General features: G+C 38.7%; 1 protein-coding gene across 1 annotated transcript in view; it reads left to right on the forward strand.

The window, feature by feature from the left end:
• The window catches only part of ASAP1 (ArfGAP with SH3 domain, ankyrin repeat and PH domain 1), a 345,855-nt gene that overhangs the window by 195,341 nt on the left and 131,740 nt on the right, over nucleotides 1-18,774 (forward strand). Inside the window, exon 4 of the mRNA XM_003782341.2 lies at nucleotides 7,548-7,693. Within this exon, the coding sequence (XP_003782389.1) occupies nucleotides 7,548-7,693 (146 nt within the window). The remainder of the gene's footprint in view (nucleotides 1-7,547; nucleotides 7,694-18,774) is intronic.

The raw sequence follows: 18,774 nt of genomic DNA on the forward strand, positions 1-18,774 counted from the left end.
AACTCCTGGGCTCAAGCGAGTCTCCTGCCTCCGCTTCCCAAGTAGCTGGGACTACAGGCACCCGCCACAACGCCCGGCCATTTTTTGGTTGCAGCCATTATTGTTGTTTGGCGGGTCCGAGCTGGGGATTCGAACCCGCCACCTTAGGTGTACGTGGCTGGCGCCTTAGGCACGGAGCCATATGTGGTTTTACTTTTGCTGCAGTTAATAGCTCATTGTATTTTACATGGCTGGCATATGTTGACACTAAACATTTTCTAAAGGAAGGCAAACGCCTTCTTTCAGGAGAATTCACTACATGCACTGAGCATTTTACTAAGCACTCAGTATGTGCCACACCCAGTACTGGGAACTAGGTATATATAATAACAAATCAAGTAAAGCTGGAAACCCCAGCATGGTAACAGGCTAAGGAAAGAGTGAATAACAAGCTTACTCAGTAGGTTACACTTATATCTGACCTTGCAAGAGACAGCCTGAGTCCTAGAATTGTGATGGAGCTTGTTGCATACAGGGCAACTTTGGACAGATTGTGTGACTAGAGTAATGCCAGTGTAATCCAAGCTATCCTTCAGAAAATTTTTCTAAGCTCATGAAGATAAGGTGATAAAGATACATTGCTTTGGACTCTTGGCACAGAAGAGAACTTGCATAATAGACCCTGAAAGAGAGGCTAGGCTCCCAGGAAAGAAGGTATGAAAAGCAAAGGAAGTAAGACTCAACTTGAGTGTGAGAGATAGTCCTTAGCGTTTGATAAACACCCATTGTGTGCCAGATACTAGTAAATGAAATTAATAAAAATAAAGATTTTTTTAGAGGCTTGGCATATGATTCATAGGCATTTGTCCATTTCACATAGGAACTTAAAGCCCAGAAAAGTTAATTACCTTTTCTTTCTTTTTTTTTTTTTCTTTTTTTTTCATTTTTTGGCCAGGGCTGGGTTTGAACTCACCACCTCTGGCAAACCCCTTTGAGCCACAGGCACCACCCTAATTACCTTTTCTAAGGTTACACATGGTCCGTGTAAGGATTCAGCCTCATATCTCTGTGCCACTCAGGCCTGTGTTCTGTGTTCTTCTCTAAATGGTGCCTGTGTGGACATAAGGTTGTGCATGGTTATGGTATGGGATGCTCTTTAAAATGAACTTACTCTGAGTGCCCTCAAGGCCTTATTTGCCCATTAAGTAGAAATAATCCTTTATGGTTTCACTGTGTTTATTTTTTGTTGTATTTCCAAAAGAGCCTTTGTATTAATTATGACACGTTTACCACTTAGCAGTCAGCACAAAAGATATTATTAGACCTGTTTAATAAGTGAAGAAATTAAGGCCCCCAAGAGCTATGATCACCTGACCAAGGGTCACATGGTAGAGGTTAGAGCCAAGACCTACATCTTCAGGTTTCTCAGTCACTTGGCCTCTAGCCCAAATTAGAAGACTTCAGCATTTAGCCCAGCACACTGGTTAAAAGCACAGACATTAGGGTCAGTGCCTGTCACCACTGCTTATTTAGCTTTGTGATCCTGGGCTTAATCTTAACATGCTTAATCTCTCTGAACCAGTTTTTGCATCTACAAAATAGGGATAATAATAATAGTATATTATTGTGAGTGTTGAATGAGATAGTGCAGGAAAAAATATTTAGCACAATTTCTGCTACATTATATAATCAAAAATTGTAATTACAACTAATTGTTACTGTAACAATTACTTTGTCAATATTATTGTAGAACAGGAAGTCTGGTATCTGTGAAAGTCTTTCCTGAGTCTGTCAGTGGAAAAGGATGGAGTTTGATCAAGTGAAACTAGGTTCTAATCCTAGATTACCACTGAGTTTCACTCTTTTTATCTGCCTTTTAAGGTATTCACTGTGGTGGGTCCCATTTACATAGTCAGTGCTTAATAAATGGCAGCCATAATCACAGTGCTTGAGAAACAGAGGTTGAGTTGTCAGGCCAGTCAGGAGGTTTTATGAAAATTGCCCAGTTTTGGTGAGGTCTAATGTCAATTCGGCAAACACCTTTCAGAGAAAGAACTATTTAATAATTACTACAGTTCTGAAAGTTCTAAGCTTATTCAGTGACTATATGAGGTATGTTTAAAGAACATTGAATTTTAATGTTTCCCTAAAGTACTTGTTATTGCTAACCCCTGGGGATATAAACTCTGAGTGCTTTTTATTGATTTCAGGGTGTTGTCTAAAGACTCTGCCACCTGGCCACAGGGTAAAAGGCTGACTTTACTGCATTGGCTAAGGCCAGGCAGCTGGTGTTATCATCATTGTTGTCATTGTCATCATAAATATTAATTGAGCTTAGCAGGTACCAGGCACTTGGCATGCAATATGATACTTAATTTTAATAATACCTTTGAGGTAAATGCCATTATTATCTCCATTTTACATATGGGAAAGATAAGGCTTAGAAAGAAAACGGTAACTTGACCAACATATACACAGACAGTAAGTGGTAGACTTCAATTTGAACCTAGGTCTGTCCCAGTCTTAGGATATGTAATGTAGCAGAGGTAAAAAGTCCCTTCTCTATCCTCTGAGGTTCAGTGGCTGGAGCCTGCAAATTAAACTGACAAACAGATTAACAGGAGAAAAAGTTCATTTACTGTGTACATAAGGAGCCTCACAGGAAAAAAAAAAATGAAAAGCCCTAAAGAAGCAGTTAGGTCTAAGAGCACATATGCCATTTTAACAAAGATTGATAAGTTGTGGAGACATGACAAGATAGGGAATGGAGTTTGGACTTCTAGGGCAGTAAATTATAGAAAGGTAAATTTATGGGGAAAATACAGATTACTTTAAATAAGGTTCGTTTATTCAGATTCATCTTAATGCTGACTTTCATCTCTTCTGACAAGGGTTTTTCCTCCCCCTGGTACAGGATAGTAGGTGGGAAAAACACCCTTACAAAGGGAAGATTGCCTTCAGCTCATAATAATCCTTATGCCAAAGTGGCATATTTAGGGATGGTATATTCTGATCCCCTTCTAGGGGAAAGTACCCATCTCTGAGATCAAAAAGGCCTGTGCTTAAATGTCCTTACTTATGATCATAGGCAGGTGTTAGTGTCTATAAAATGAGGATAATAATAGTACTTATCTCATCAACGTGTTCATAAGAGTGAATGAAGTAATATGCTATATGTAGAGTGCTTAGTACAATGGTTGGCATATACTGAGTGCCCAACAAACTAGTGACTACCACTTTCATTACTGGAGTAGTAGATCACTACTGATGGATTGCTGTAGAGGTTAAATCAGTGATTGGTGTATGTTGGTCATCTCTCCACAGACTTGCTGGCAATTGAAATCTTTATGAAGTGGCCTTTTTGGTGGAGTTGATTAAACTATATTAGTTTTTAAACTGAAAGCAGTCAGAATTATCTTTCATTCTACAGCAGTGCCATGAATGCAAGTGTTAGAAAAGAGTGGGCCTTCTTAATGGGTGGATTAGATTTCTCTTTCTTTATTCTTTCCTTCACCTCAGACCTCACTGTACCAGACTCCCAAAATTCTATTAGCCTTTAGATATAGTAAAGGTCTTAAAACAGCTTTACCTTTCAGTCACACCCAATCCTATGACAGTGAATCCCTCCCTATCAAAGCCTTTTATTTTCCTCTTATCCCCAATACTTACGAATTGGCATTTCTTTCAAGTGGCTTACTATACTTTGTTACTTCTGTCTCTGGCCCAGTGATGTTCAACTAGTGTGTCATGGCACACCGGTGTGCTGTAAGGGGATCTTAGGTGCGCCGCAAAAACTTTTAAGGATCATTAATTAACTTGTTTTCTAAAGAAGTTCAAAGCACAGTAAGTATATTCTTTTTCTACTCTTTTTTTTTTCTTTTGATCAGCATAATTTAAGTGTGCCACAGAAGTTTAGGTTCAAGTGTGCTGTGAGTTAAAAAAGGTTGAAGAATGCTGTTCTGGCCTTTGCTCTTTCTTCCACCAATCACTATAAACTTTAAAATACATTGTTTAAAAAAAAAAAACTTAAAATGGGCAAGCCAAATGTTTTTCTGCTGTTTGATACTACATAAGTTTCTCTGACTGTAACTAGTCATGAGCATAGACATGAGGCTGACATTTGGGGGATACATCCCAGGCACTATTCTAAGTGCCTTATATTTGATTTCTGTCACTTCTGCCCTCAAAGAATTATTATTGCCCCAAATTATAGTTTATTAAACTGTTATATTTTTAAATGTGTATTTTTACTAGGAAATTATATTATTTACACACACATAATATGTATATAAATAAAGACTTTATGGTTATTTAATTGTGGCATTAGCAAAACATACAGGTCCCATGACCTAGCCTGTACTTACTTATCCAGTCGTATCTTCTGCCTCTCTCATGTGGCATCTTGTTTCATATACTTTAGTAAGCATAATTCTTCCCTTACAACATTCTGGAAAGAGTGAAATACAATATTGTAGAAACAGAAAAGGTTCTCAGCACATGCCAATGCTCCCTTCCCATGGCCTATCTCTGTCTTAGCCCTCAGCTAAATCCATCTTATTTTTTAATGAATCTGTCAGCACTGGTAGAATAAGAGGTTCTCATAATTCTAACCTCTGCATGAAATTTCAATCCAGGATAATGGTGGTTTCTAGAGATAGAGGGAAGAGATTAGAATTGGGTAGAGGGACAAGAGTGGTAGAATGGAGACTTATTCTGGAGTTTATTGCTTAAGCTGAGTGGTTCCTACATGGGTATTCTGTTACTCTAAAATTTTTATAAGAAATATTTTATAATTTCAAGCAAACAAATGGCCTGTACTTATGTTCATTTCTGAGGTGCTTCTCTTGGAAGCTGTTAAAATGAATAGGAAGCTGCATTCTTTCTTCACTGCCTTCTGAAAGCAGAAGAGGGGCATCAAGCGAGGGAGGACCTCTTTGGCCTCAAACAGAAGGCATCAGGGGCAGCTCTGGCATATGAGGAGATCAAAATGTGCATCCTCTCTGAAGAGCTGCTTCTCTGAGTGAACTCGTGCAGTAACCAGAGTTGCATTTTATCTTTTTTAATATCGCAGCCCAAAATGCTAACAATCACTGCAGGCATTATGAATTTTTAATGGGGTGATGATTAGAAGACTGGCTAGAGCCTCATTTCATTTCATTGGACTGCTGTGACACTTCCTTTATTGTATTTAGACTTCCTGGTTTATTTCCCAATCTAGGCTCATGTTCTTTTCTAAGTGCTCAGGGCTCCCATGCTGTTATTGAAGGTGTTTTTGAAAGCAAATTTGTTTTTAATTTTTTATTAATTATTGAACAGTCTAGAGATTTCAGGAGAGAATGCTTCTTAAATTCCTGATGAGGAATTCAAGGAATCCAAATCAATAAATATTTACTGAGTCCTAACTTTATAAGCTCTACTCACAGAAAAATCTACAGTGGTATCTGTTGGGTGGGATAGAGAGGTGAACCAGAGTTAATCCCTCCCTCTCACCGTCTGATGACAGGAAAACATGCATATACAAATATGACATGATACGGTGGAAAATCCTGCAGTAGAGGCACAGAGAACTGTGGGCAAGGAAGAATTATTTTTAACTAAAGGAAGACTTTATAAAGAAAGGTAATAAATATATGGATTGAGCATTTAAAGGTATGACCCTGGTAGACATCTATTTGTTTATTCATTGAGTAAATACTATGTGTCTGCTGTGGGCCACCGTACAAGCTTGTGCCTCTGTTGACAACAGAGGTGGGAGATGGAGAGTTGAGTACAGTTATCTGAAATGCTTTCACGTGAATATGGTGCGCATCCCTCCACTCACATTGCCTTGGGTGGTACAAGCCATGTTCCATGTCTTATTTCAAGAATGTGGAGAGGTGAAATACTCCTTTTCATAAGCCTGCAAGGATTGGGAACCTGGATATCCTGATGAGTGGTAATGTCTGCCATAGGAGTTACAAGATCCAGCTTGAAGTTCAGTAATGTCACACTGGGTACTGTTGATAACAGACTGTAGGATAGAAGAGCAGAGACAAAGAGACTAGCTCACAAGTTTTTCCAGTGATGGGAGCAAGAGATGATGTTGGAAGTTGACACCTGGGGGAATGGTGAGAAGTAGTCAGATTTTGATATATTTTAAAGATAGAAGCAACAGGATTTGCCCATGAATTGCACCTAGGATATGAGAAAGAAAAATTAAGTATGACTTGATGGGTTTGGTATGAAGAACTTTAAGAATATATTTATCATTAGAGATAAGAGACTGCAATAAAGAGGGTAGTGATCAAGAGTTTGGTTTTAGACGTGTAAACATTGAACATAGTTATTAGGCATCCCGTGGAGGTACGGAATAGGCAGGGGAACATGTGTCTGGGTTGGGGATATCAATTTGAGAGTTGTCATAAGTAAGATCCCAAGAGAAGAAATAGAGAAGAAAAAAATGTAAAGTCTGAGGCTTGGAGCTCTCCGACATGCTGAAGTCAGAGAGATGAAGAACCAGCAAAGACAGTAGAGAGGAGCAGCCAGAGATCAGAAGACACTCGAGGAAGCATGAGGTCCTGGGAGCCACACAGAGTTTTTATGGAGCATTTGTCCTGTGGAAAAACCCTAGTGTACTTTATATCACCTTATCAACACCACAGTTTAGAAAGGTAGATACTAGCCTCATTTTATAGATTAGAAAACAAAAATTCAGGAAGGACAAATTTATTCACAGTATGAATAATGCTGCCTACGTGCCAGCTAGAATAGCAGGCCTGGAAGTTAAAAAGCTGATAAGGTAACCAGCTCACAGGTAATAAAACCATACTTCCAACCTAATCCACCTGATGCAAGCTGGAACATTTTGCAGAAAGAGATGATACGTGAAAAGCATTTTGCAAATGCCATTTCTCAGACCTGGAGTCAGATAAAATTAAAGGAAATAAAGATTAGTTGTAAAGAAAAACCTGTTAGAATACAAGGATTTTTCTTTTGCAATCCAAGACTGGTTTTCTAAGAATTTTCTCCTTGTGCTCTGATAATCATAGTTTTTTAATTATTTGAAAATGCACTGATAATTTGACCCTTCAGTCTGTGGGGAGTCAGTGGATTAACTGAAATATAAATGAGCCAAATGCTATGAAAGGAAAAAGGGAAACCTGCTTTAATAAAGTTAAAAGAGGTTCAGTAAGTAATTTTTTTTTTTTTTTTTTGAGACAGAGCCTCAAGCTGTCCCCCTGGGTAGAGGGCTGTGGCATTACAGCTCACAGCAACCTCCAACTCCTGGGCTCAAGCGAGTCTCTTGCCTCCGCCTCCCAAGTAGCTGGGACCACAGGCGCCCGCCACAACGCCCGGCTATTTTTTGGTTGCAGCCGTCATTGTTGTTTGGCGGGGCCAGGCTGGGGAATCGAACCCGCCACCTTAGGTGTACGTGGCTGGCGCCTTAGCTGGTTGAGCTATAGGCGCCGAGCCTCAGTAAGTAATTGTTACAGTTTCTCTATGTTCTCCTTTTGAGTTTCTAGTGATCGGTGTGCAAAATAACTCTTCATTGTGGCAATTAATAGCTTAGATTCTTCTCTTTTTTCCAGATCATGTACAAAATGAAGAAAACTATGCACAAGTTCTTGACAAGTTTGGGAGTAATTTTTTAAGTCGAGACAACCCTGACCTTGGCACCGCTTTCGTCAAATTTTCTACCCTTACGAAGGAACTGTCCACCCTGCTGAAAAATCTGGTAAGCCATTTCATACATGATTAAAAAGAATTATTACTGCCTGAGCAAAGCATAAGATCATATGAAGAGAACAGTTCAATAATTCTTCCCCCTCTACCCTCAGTCCCTGGGGGTGAAAAATAAAAAATATACATCTTTTTAGTCCTAAATATGGAAGTCACATTTAAAGAAAATCCCACTGTGAAGTTCCCAGAATTTGTACCTTTGGCCCAGCTGATACAGTAGATTTTTTTTAAGCTGAGAAACCATTTCACCTGAATTCTCTTCCACATTCTACCATTGATTTTTTGTTTTAAGATAACATTTAGCAACTTTTGCTTTTTAATTGATTAGAAAAGTGATGTTTTTGCATCAAAATACGTTGGAAATGTATTGGCATACTTCTCATTTGTGTGAAGGTGATTGTACATTTTGGTACCTGATTTACGAATAATGAACCTCCGCTTACTCTTTACATCCTTTTAACCCCCTACCAAGAAAAAAGTTTTGAAATTTAGGGAACCTATGGTTTCAGAAGTAGGTGATAGGAAGAATCCCTGAAAATCTCGGATATTAGAGGGGCTGACTCTAGGAGACAGATGCAGAAATGGGAGTTAGGAGTTAGACAGACGCAGAAAGTCTGTTTGTTGAGTAGCCGTTTCTCAGCATCACTGTTGTGCTGTACCCCGTTCCCCAGCCCTCACGCTGTATTCACACTGAGAAGGGTTCTGTGTAACACTGCTTCTATTGGCCATTTGAGTTTGTTGTCTTTGGGGGAGTTTGAGGTTTTTTGTAGAAGTCTTTCTCTGAGAGCCACTCACACTTCCAGTTGAATTAATTTAATCAAGTCCTTTAAAGGTCCAGAACTCAAACTCGAGGTATCTTTACCTGAGTCAGTTATTAATATATCAGATAGGCTTCTGTGGCCTTAGGTGATAATCTTATCATAAATCCATTGGCTACAAATGGCTAGTTTACAGATAACACCTATTTGAAAAATTAAAACTGCCTTTCTACAATCTATTAACCAGAATATTCTTTTTGTTTCGTAATAAATAAATGCATGTATATATGTGCATGTATGTATTTCTGCCTGGCAGTTTAATTCTAATTGGTGATTTAGGCCATTGACTTAGTCTAGCACAGTAAATCAGCTAATCTGAAAGAGAACGAATATTGAAAATAGAATATTTTTTATTTTCTAAAACTTGAGAAAGGATAATTTTGAACTTCCTATACTTTCGGGTTTGTTTTTAGAATCCACAGTATTTCTGTAAATCTTATTTGAATCTCTTCTGTTTAGAAGAGGACCCTCTAGTTTCCCCTTTTCCCTTTCTTGGCCTTGCTCAAAGCATGGTGTGGTGGAAAGAAAGGAAGCAAAACAAGAAAGGCTCTGACGATTCCCTTTGGTAATGACTGGAAAAAGACTTTCTCAGAGTTCTGTTTGACCTGAGACAGCCATTTTCACATGGATATCTTGTTGCTTCAGTTTCAAGAGACCAAATGTATTGGCTTAAGTCAAGAGTCATTGTCTCCAAGTTTCCTGACCAGTCCATTTCTACACCTTGCTGAACTGCAGATTCCTTTTTAACTGTGTATCTGCCTTATGCCCGAGTTGGTGGCCATTCAAGCAGACACTTTTTGTCTCCATTTGTTTACCTAATATCTTGCTTATTTCTGTACAGAAGTAAATGGTATTTATTGAACAGTTTGGTGAACTTGGCATTGTGCTGGGTGTTACGTGTTTTCTCTCACTGAAGACATTATAACAGTCCTATGGTTATTATACCTTTAATCCAGATGAGGAAACCGAGGCATCTTGATATTATGTAAGTGTTCACTCATACTGTTAGTAAGTACTGCAGACTTGAACCCCAACATCTGTCTCTGACCCATTGTCTTTACTGCTCTACTCTGGCCTGCTTCTGTCACCTTATGCCTGGTTGTGCTGTTTCCCTTATGAGAAGTGTTGGTCTTGCTGTTCCACTAGAAGTACCCCACACTACAGCCCCATTCCCTTCCCTTTAAGAAGTAGAAGCCTAAGAAAGATCTAAATGAAATTTCTGGAAAACCAAATTCACTTAATTAAGAAAATAAAAATACATTTTTTCTTGGAAGGTGGCAGTGGCATTCCTGATGAGTAGGTAAAAGAATCAGTTTGCACTGTAGTTTGGTCACTAAGGGAACATTATTCTGACTGAATAAAAAGGCAGTCCCAGCACGGATGCAACCTGTCAACAGCTGGCAGCTTGCTACTTCCCTTTTTATGCTTTTCCAGGAAAGCGAAGAGCAAACTAGACAGATTGATAGGGGCCAAGTTGGAGCAGAGGGCTCAGAGCAAGCCAGGGGCTCAGGGGTCTGAATTTGTTTGCAGCACCTGCAGTCCCCAGCTGAGCAGTAGGAAGAGCCCCACTCTGTTAGAGCTCTGGCATACCCACCATGGGAACCCAGAAGATTCTCTGAGGCTACTGAAGGATAGAAACATTAAGCAATAATTGATATAGTTGAAATGTAGGACTAAAGTTAATAGAAGATATTTCTATTACTGTTATTTAGACATTGTGAATTGTACCAGCAAATACCAAATGTGTATTATATTACAAGATCTGTGCTGAAAACTGAAAATTCATGTCATTTCTAATTAAAGTATTGCTTCTAAAATATATTTTAATAGTTTATACTAAAACATTACTTAGAGAGGCCAAGTCTCAATGCTATATTTCAGCTTTTGGCAAACCCTCGTTTTTTGCTCAGTGATGGAAAACTTTTGATAGTTGGAAGCAATCAGTATTATAGGTGTATTCTGTTAAGAGTTTTGGGGGGTTGGTCTTGGAAAATATCAGTGCACTAAGTGATGGTAACTGTCTCAGCCACCATTTAGGTAGTTACGGGATTATTTTGTTTTTCTGAACTGTCAGTGATTGTAGAAGGTGTGATGAGCAAGTGAGATGTTATGTGAAAGCTGGCATTAACATCACATAGGGCTAAGGCTGATTTTAATCTGAGAATGGCAAAACTGATTAAAATTAGAGCTGATTGCTCTGTGAACTCATACCAGAGTTATTAATGCACAAAGTCAGTTTTAAAGCAACTTGCTTTTCTTACTCCCAAATCATAGAAAATGATTTTTGTAAAAAGTTACTCGTCACAGGGGATTTGAGAGGCTATGACATGTCAGTGGTCAGATAATCATAGGTTTTGGTCTCAGTCCTAAAATCTCAGCTACTGACTGACCAACTTTATAGCGTTAACTTTATAGCCTTCGGAAAATCACTTACCTTCTCTAATGCTGGTTTCCATATCTGTAAAAGGAAATGATTGTGTCTATTTGTTGGTAGTGCCAGGACTTCATTGAAATGAGGGAGGTAAATCACTAAGCACAGTTCCTCACACCTTGCTTCCCATGTACAGGCTTTCCGTGTTACTTGCATCTTCTGTTTTATTAATACTCTTTTTTAAAATTTCAAAATATTAAGGGGGTACAGGTGTCTTTGGTTACATGGATTGCTTTTGTAATGTTTGAGTCATAGCTGTAAGTACACCCATATCGTCTTCTATAATTCTCATGGATTCACGCCTTACATTTTAAGTCTTTTATCTATCTTGAATTAATTTTTGTGAGTGGAGAGAGATAAGGGATTCTGTTTCTTTCTTCTGCATGTGGCCATCTAGTTTTCCCTGCACCATCTATAGAATAGTACAGCCTCCCAAGACTCAATCATGAAGAAATAGAACTCCTGAACCTACCAGTTTTAGGCCCCCAATCTTAAAAATGATTAAGGGTACCAATTCAATTTTATTTTTGTGGACTATTCTAGCTAGATATACTGTCTTAGAAAAGAAAACTAAGGAATATTTTAAATGTGTTATGTATTTTAAAATGGTAAACTCACTTCATCTTAAGTACAGTAGACCATATAAGTTGATGACCCAAGGGACTCTTAACAAATTGGTCAACATAAGGAATGAGATCTACTGTGTATGTACATATGGTGCGTGTCTAGTTTATGAAAATTAGGTCACCATTGGGAAATGATAAACTATAGAGGTTCTGTAATCTGTTTTTTATGAAAAAACTATTTCCTCAAACCAATTAAAAAAAATACGTTCAGCATTGCTTTATATTTTTGCAGAACTCTTTGCAGTTGACTTAATAGAAGGTAGCTATTTTCTCACATGTGTGTCTATATTCATTTTGTTGTAATTTATTGTTTTGGTTGAAGTAGATGATAAATAATACTTTACACAGGTCTTTACTGGGAAAAGGAAAGAGCCGTCTCAGGTATTCTTTGACACTACATAAAACTTGACAAATAATTACCTTCTAAAAGTTATTAGTGATATGATTCTGAAACCATGTAAATGAACTTTCACTGTTTAGAAGCTGCTACGCTCAAGTTGACCAATTCAAGTTTTCTAATATTTTTACTTTCCCTGAAAGCTCCAGTTTTATCATGAGCAATAAATACTATCAGTTGTTTACCTTGATGTGATAAGTTCACTTCATTCATTTTCAAGAAAATGTTTGGCAGATGCCAAAGTCTGGATAACCAGAGTGTGCTAGTTCTTCAAAGAAATGATGGTGTTCCACTAAAAACAAAACTAGTCAGTTCAGCTTACAACTCAAAAAATTGTGAGTGCTTTTTCTCAAGACAACCACATTTTAGTATGCCTTAGAAGTGCTTTATGCCTACTTCCTATTTCATCAAATGGAATATAAAAAAGATGTATTCAAAGAGTTGAGATGTGATTAAAATCAATAATTTTTTCTCTTTTATCATGGGCATTCTTCTATGAAAATGGCCTTTTCTTGTATTACCAGAAGAGCCTGACTATGAAGATACAATGACACCAGTTTGTGGCCGTGCCTTTATACACAGTTCATGCTCCAGGGGCTTTACCTACCATTACTTTGCACAGTCACTGCAAACATCAACCCAATGAAAAAAAAAAATAGATAACCTCCTCATATTGTTATGAAAATAGTTTTGACCTTGGGGACTCTCCAGGGGACTGGGAGATAGGCTTTGAGAACCACTAATATCAGTAATTAAAGGCTTTGTTACATTTGCAATCCTGTTATTGAGTGGATTATTAATGCCTAACTCATAAACTTAAATTTCCTCTTTGGCAGAATTGGACGGGGGATGATGGTGCCCTGTTGGTTGTTTGGGGATCAAATCATATTATTCATGTGAAAAATTTTGTAACCTGAAAAGTCCTTGATTCACACATTAGATTGTTATGGTATTAATGAACTACATTAATGTTAATACTACTATGGTATGAATAACTACTGCAGGGGACTTTGTATTCTTTTTCTTACTATAAAAAGAACATGTACCTACTGGAGAAAACTTAGAAAAATACAGGGAAAATTACAATTCCTCTTTTATATTCTTCTTAACCAGAGATAACAATTTTTTGACATTGAAGGTTATCTTTCTAGTCCTCTCTTCTATGATTTTTTTCTCCCAAATATATGAAATCATATATTCTAGAAAACTTTGTATTTGCTAGATTTCACATAATATTGGCACAAGAGCATACACATTTTCCCAACTTTAGGCAAGTCATGATTCAGAGGCTCAAGAGAGTGTGCCTCACCCAAGGGCCCTCTCTGATGTTATTCCTCATCCTGGGCAGTTCCGCCTCCTCCTCTCCCTGTTGTGAGGGCCAGTGCAGGGACGTCTGTCTGATGGGGGTATCCTCCATGTACTGGGGCAGGAATAGGATTGGGGCCTACTCAAGGACATACAAGAATGTCTTTTATCTTTCCATGTTCTGCCACCCTAAAGTCAAATAAAGTTCCATACAAGAGTGACTGCTAATAAGATAACCTTGCTATTTGTATATTTTTGTGATTAAAACCTAAACTATGGGAAGTTACAGTGTTGGAGAGCAGGTCAGTAGTTACGAGGGTGCAGTGGTACGACTGTGAAGAGGTAGCCCGAGGGTGTTCCTTTGTGTTGCTGCAGCAGTCGTCTGTCCTGGTGGTAGTGTTTGTGCTAATCTATACGTGTGATGAAATGCCGTAAAACTACACACAAAGACATACCAACAAATGAGCGAGAGCAAAACCCAGTGAAATTCAGTAGTTCAGTTAATTTTGCTGATGTCAGTTTCTTGGTTTTGATAACATACTATTGAGCACATCCATTAGAAAAGCACGTTGATGAACATAGGGACCGGTCTACTATTTTTGAAATTTTTTGTGAGCCTACAACGTTTTCAAAATAAGTTTAAATACAAGTATAAGCCATCAAATTCTAGTCAGGGAGGAAAAGAAGGGAAAAATGTTTCAGTGCAAAACAAACATACAGAGCAAAAAATCAAACTCTCATTTCTCTGATATTCCTTGAGACAAGTGATCCATAATCCTCAGCCCATTTCCTTTGCACATTTGTAGGTTTTCTAAACCAGGCTTTCTCTAGTTAAAGGTCGGTTTCCTCCCAGAAGTGAATCAGTCAGGTTTGAATAAGTCTGGAGAATGCTGCCTCTTAGTGGTGAAAAGCCAGAGAAATATGGACAGTAACTATGTTGGTGTTTTTAATCTTATTTGTCATGCGGTTTTAAGTGCATAGGCTTTGAATTTAAGGAGACGTGGGTAAAAATAATTACCCAACAGCATTTAGCCTGTGTGGCCTTGTTAAGTTATATGAGTCCTTTGAGTCCTAGCTTTTTTAATTTTGTAAAATGGGATTAATAATACCTCCTTGTTGTTTTCATTCATGATTCATTCAATTATTTATTAATGTGTTTAGGCGTTGAGGGATACAGCAGTAAGAAGAGCACAGATAAGGGCCTCATCCTCTTGGGGTTTGCATTCTAGTGGTACTTCTAGAGAATTTATGTGAAGTACCTACCATAGTGTTTGGTTCCTAGAATATACTTAGTAAATAGAGACATTAAAAGATTATTAGAAATATTTCTTTAGCTGATTTATTATCTCTCTGAGCTTACCCTCCCCTGGTTAAAGATGCCTTCCTAATCTAAGCCAGCTCCGTAACAAACTGTTTGTTGCTCCTGGAACACACGTCATTTCTTGTGTCCATGCCTTTCTTTATACATTCCATTCCTTCTGTTTTGAATGCCTCCTTAGCAGTTAATGTAAAGGTTTTTTTTTACAATGTAACTTCCTTGTGGGGGGAGAAAAACAAGGTAGAATTCTCCTGAGTTTCTAAGTTTTTTTGCTGTTTGATTAGCTACAGTACCAAAAAATTGTGTTCGATTTATTCTTTCTTAACCACTGAAAGGAAAGTAGCAAGACCACTGCTTGCTAAGCAGTGCTGGATTTGCTCTACTCCAGCATCAGGCATCACTGTAACTAGTGGGGTGAAATAGATTCTCAAGTGACAAGAAAACCACTTAAACGACATACTCTTTGAGAGTCCCTAAGGTAGTAGAAGTTTTAGAAAACGTATATTAAAATTCTTTTTAAGATAGTAAGAAGGGACCTAGACCTTTGTAGTCCGGCCAGGATACTTCATGCATTTAGTACCTTCTCTTCCCAAAGCTTTTTAGCCAATTCTCTAGATTGCATAAGAGCCTGAGTTTATCAGTTGGAGGACAGTTATTGCTTCAGAGCTGTTGAAGCAAAGCAAAGATTTCTCCAGCTACATAGCATTTCCTGTTGGCAATCTCTGACTGCAGAGCACTGTGGCTTGGGTTGAACATTTTTTTTATTTTTTATTTTTCTTTTCTTTCCCCATAAATGAGAACAGCTGGAGGTGTCCAGGTTGGATCTAGGTTTATAGCAAGCAAATTATTTCTCAAGTTTATCACTGAAATATTAAGGGTAGAGAGCATGGGTATACTCAACAGTAAATTGGTAGCCTCTGCGTGTCCTGAACTAAGTAATACATTTTTGAAAAACTCATCTTTTTGCAAAATGGTGGCCCGTAATTAGACAGTTTCAGTGTGTGATCTACATACATCCTCCTTGTGTCCTGACATGCTTCACTATTGAGTAACATTGTGGGACATTTTGTAAAATGAGATCTAGCTATGCGGACAGGTGAACGGGTGGGTGAATAAGAGGGAAAGGGTTTTCTTTTTTCCTTCTATTATAAAAGTCATACTTGTTTGCTATAAAAATTTCAGAAATGTGGAAAATCATAAATAAAGATCATTACATAATTCTGACTTCTGTTTCATTTAAGAGTATAGTCAGGTCTTTGAAACAGTTTATAGCCTTATACTCAGAGACACTGATTAGTTGCAGTATCTGTAGGTATATAGAAATCTATAGCAATAAAAATAGATATCTCTTTTTATATATCTACAGATACATAGATATATAGCTATATGTCTCATCCAGACCCATAGTATCTTATCGAGAATGCTGGGGTTAGATGTGTTTCATAATTCAGAATTGTGCGGATTTTAGATTAACAGGGTGCATGTGCCATATATTATCTAACACTCCACCCAGTGACATCGAACTTAGGTGCTTTAATTAAACGCAGTTTTGTCTCTTCAGTGAAGTGTGTGCATATTCACAGGAAGTAAGATAAGTGAAGACTGTGAAGAGTCCCAGTCAGGCCTTGTCAGAGTTCACCAACCAAGTAGAGTGGAGTTAGCTCAACTCAGGTTTTGCTGCCAAATGAGTTTAAAATAAAGGCAGAATAAATGTGTATTACACATACATTTTCAAACTTTTTTATGAAGCTTGATAACCCTTCATGATATGTAAATAAAATTACAAAATCACCTGTCTAGTATTTTATTGTATATCTTAGGCCATAACTGATTATTTGAATTTTACATTCATCAGTACAGATATACCTGGTCTTAAGTACATCCAGTATACAGAAATCCTAAGTGTACTCCAGACTGAATTTGAAAATGGTTTGGCTTGGGGGGGTTTGCCTTGGGGATGGGCCTTTTTTTTTTTTAAGGGTCTTTAAGAGTTCAAATTATACATTTTAAATAGGATTGGATTTTCAGCTTGTGAATTTTGCATGTAATCAGTGGGTTTTTTTATTTAAACTTGTGTGTGTGATATGCGTATGTGGCTGTGAAGAATTAGTTCACTTAAAACAGACTCACCCAACAGCATTTGGGTATTCTTGAAGGGACTTAACGTGGTAGAGCTGTGATTCTATGCAAGAGAAAGGAAGAAAAAGAAGAAAAGGGAGGGAGGGAAAGGGGAGAAAGAAATCAGTCACTTATTGGAGGAGCATTTCATTGGCCCTGAGAGGGGACTGAATTTCAAGGGTTGGTCCTGGAATGCTTTGGGGGTCTCTAACATTTGCTTATTGATATCTTTTTTAGAAAAGATAACAGCTGTTCTCATCCTCAAAGCCTTCGGGCAAGTAAAGTTTTCATTATTTTTATTTTTATGGTTAACTTTTGTTTATAAAAAAAGTAATAACTTGTATTTATATTATGCTAACTGCATGCCAAGCACTGTTTTTTTATTTGTTTGTTTGTTTGTTTTGTTTGTTTTTGAGACAGAGTCTCACTCTATCACCCTGGGTAGAGTACTGTGGCGTCATAGCTCACAGCAACTTCAAACTTCTGGGCTCTAGTGATCATCTTGTCTCAGCCTCCTGAGTAGCTGGGACTATAGGCATCTACCATAATGCCTGGCTATTTTGAGAGATGGGGTCTTGCTCTTGCTCATACTGGTCTTGAACTCCTGAGCTCAGGCAATCCGCCCACGTTGGCCTCCCAGAGTGCTAGGATTACAGGTGTGAGCCACTGCGCCCAGCCCGTAAGCACTGTTTTGGGCAGTGTACATACTATATTGGTTAGTTCAGGCTAGGTCCTAGCTGCAGTAGTCAGTTAACTCCTAAATCTCCATGGCTCAACATGTTTCATTTCTTCCTCATGTTACTTGTCTACCAAGGGGGTCTAGTCTTTGCGGTAGCAGTAACTCCTAGAAGTAGGCAGATGGAGGTTCTTCCTTCTCTATAGGGTTTGCCATGGCAAGGAAAGAGAGAGACTAGAGAAACATGAAGACAGTCCATGGCTTTCCCGGGTGTTTTAATTATGTTCTTGGCTCTTAGGAAATAAAGGGGAGCAAATGAAGTATTTGGTGCATTGTTGTTTCTGCCTCATCTCTGTGTATAGCCTCATAACTCCCCTGCCCAGTGGTAACTAAAATGCCCTTACTTAAGAGTTGAGAGAACCTGAGTCCTAAAGTGTGAAGTAGAGACTAGAGCTAGCGTTCAAACACAGTTGGTCTGCTCTAGAGTACACTGTCTTGTCTCTCCAAGGATACACGCTTCCTTTTATGGACATAGTATAAAACTTTGTTTTAAAAATTAAAGTACAAAGTTGTATTGAATTAAAGAAGACCGAATAAAACATTGGCAATGATGTAACAAGGACCAAACACCATTCGGAGATAACTAACAGCCTCTGTCTGCAGGATCTTTGTCCCAGAAGCCTCCAGAGCTCTTTCCCTAGGACCAGACCTGGAGGTGCATTATAAAAAGCAAATGCAGATACTTTCCTTGGCACAGAGAATTCTGTCAGACTTTGCCCCCATATTCACTCCTTTGACCCCCTTCCACATTTTCTTGATTTCTCATTTTTCATCCCAAACATGGCTTTTATCTACAGACTCCTGCTCTTCCCAGCTGCCTCAGATTAAATGTTCTGTCCTCGACTGGTCTGGATTCTTCCACAGAATGTTACCTCTAAGTCTCTCCTCACCGTAGCCCTCAGACGAGGCCACCCACTCCAGACCCAGCCTCAGATTACTGGGAGATACTGTTCCCCAGCCTGGTACAGCCTCTAGGCTGGTAGCAGCCAGCACCAAGGAACATGCATTGGTGAGGGGAGGGCTGAGTTTCGTTCTTCACGGTACAAACTGGGTGTGTTGAGCTGCATACACCCTACACAGCTATATGCAGTGGCCTTGGTGTGCTCAGTGCCTCTGCCTCCTTGCCTGGGAACAAGAGCATCCAAGACAAGAAATATGTGCCTTGGCTCGGCGTCTGTGGCTCAAGCGGCTAAGGCGCCAGCCACATACACCTAAGGTGGCGGATTCGATTCCCAGCCTGGGCCCGCCAAACAACAATGATGGCTGCAACCAAAAAATGGCCAGGCGTTGTGGCGGGCGCCTGTAGTCCCAGCTACTTGGGAGGCTG

Source organism: Otolemur garnettii, unplaced genomic scaffold (genome assembly GCF_000181295.1).
Source record: "Otolemur garnettii isolate 467f Iridium unplaced genomic scaffold, OtoGar3 scaffold00004, whole genome shotgun sequence".
NCBI lineage: Eukaryota > Metazoa > Chordata > Mammalia > Primates > Galagidae > Otolemur > Otolemur garnettii.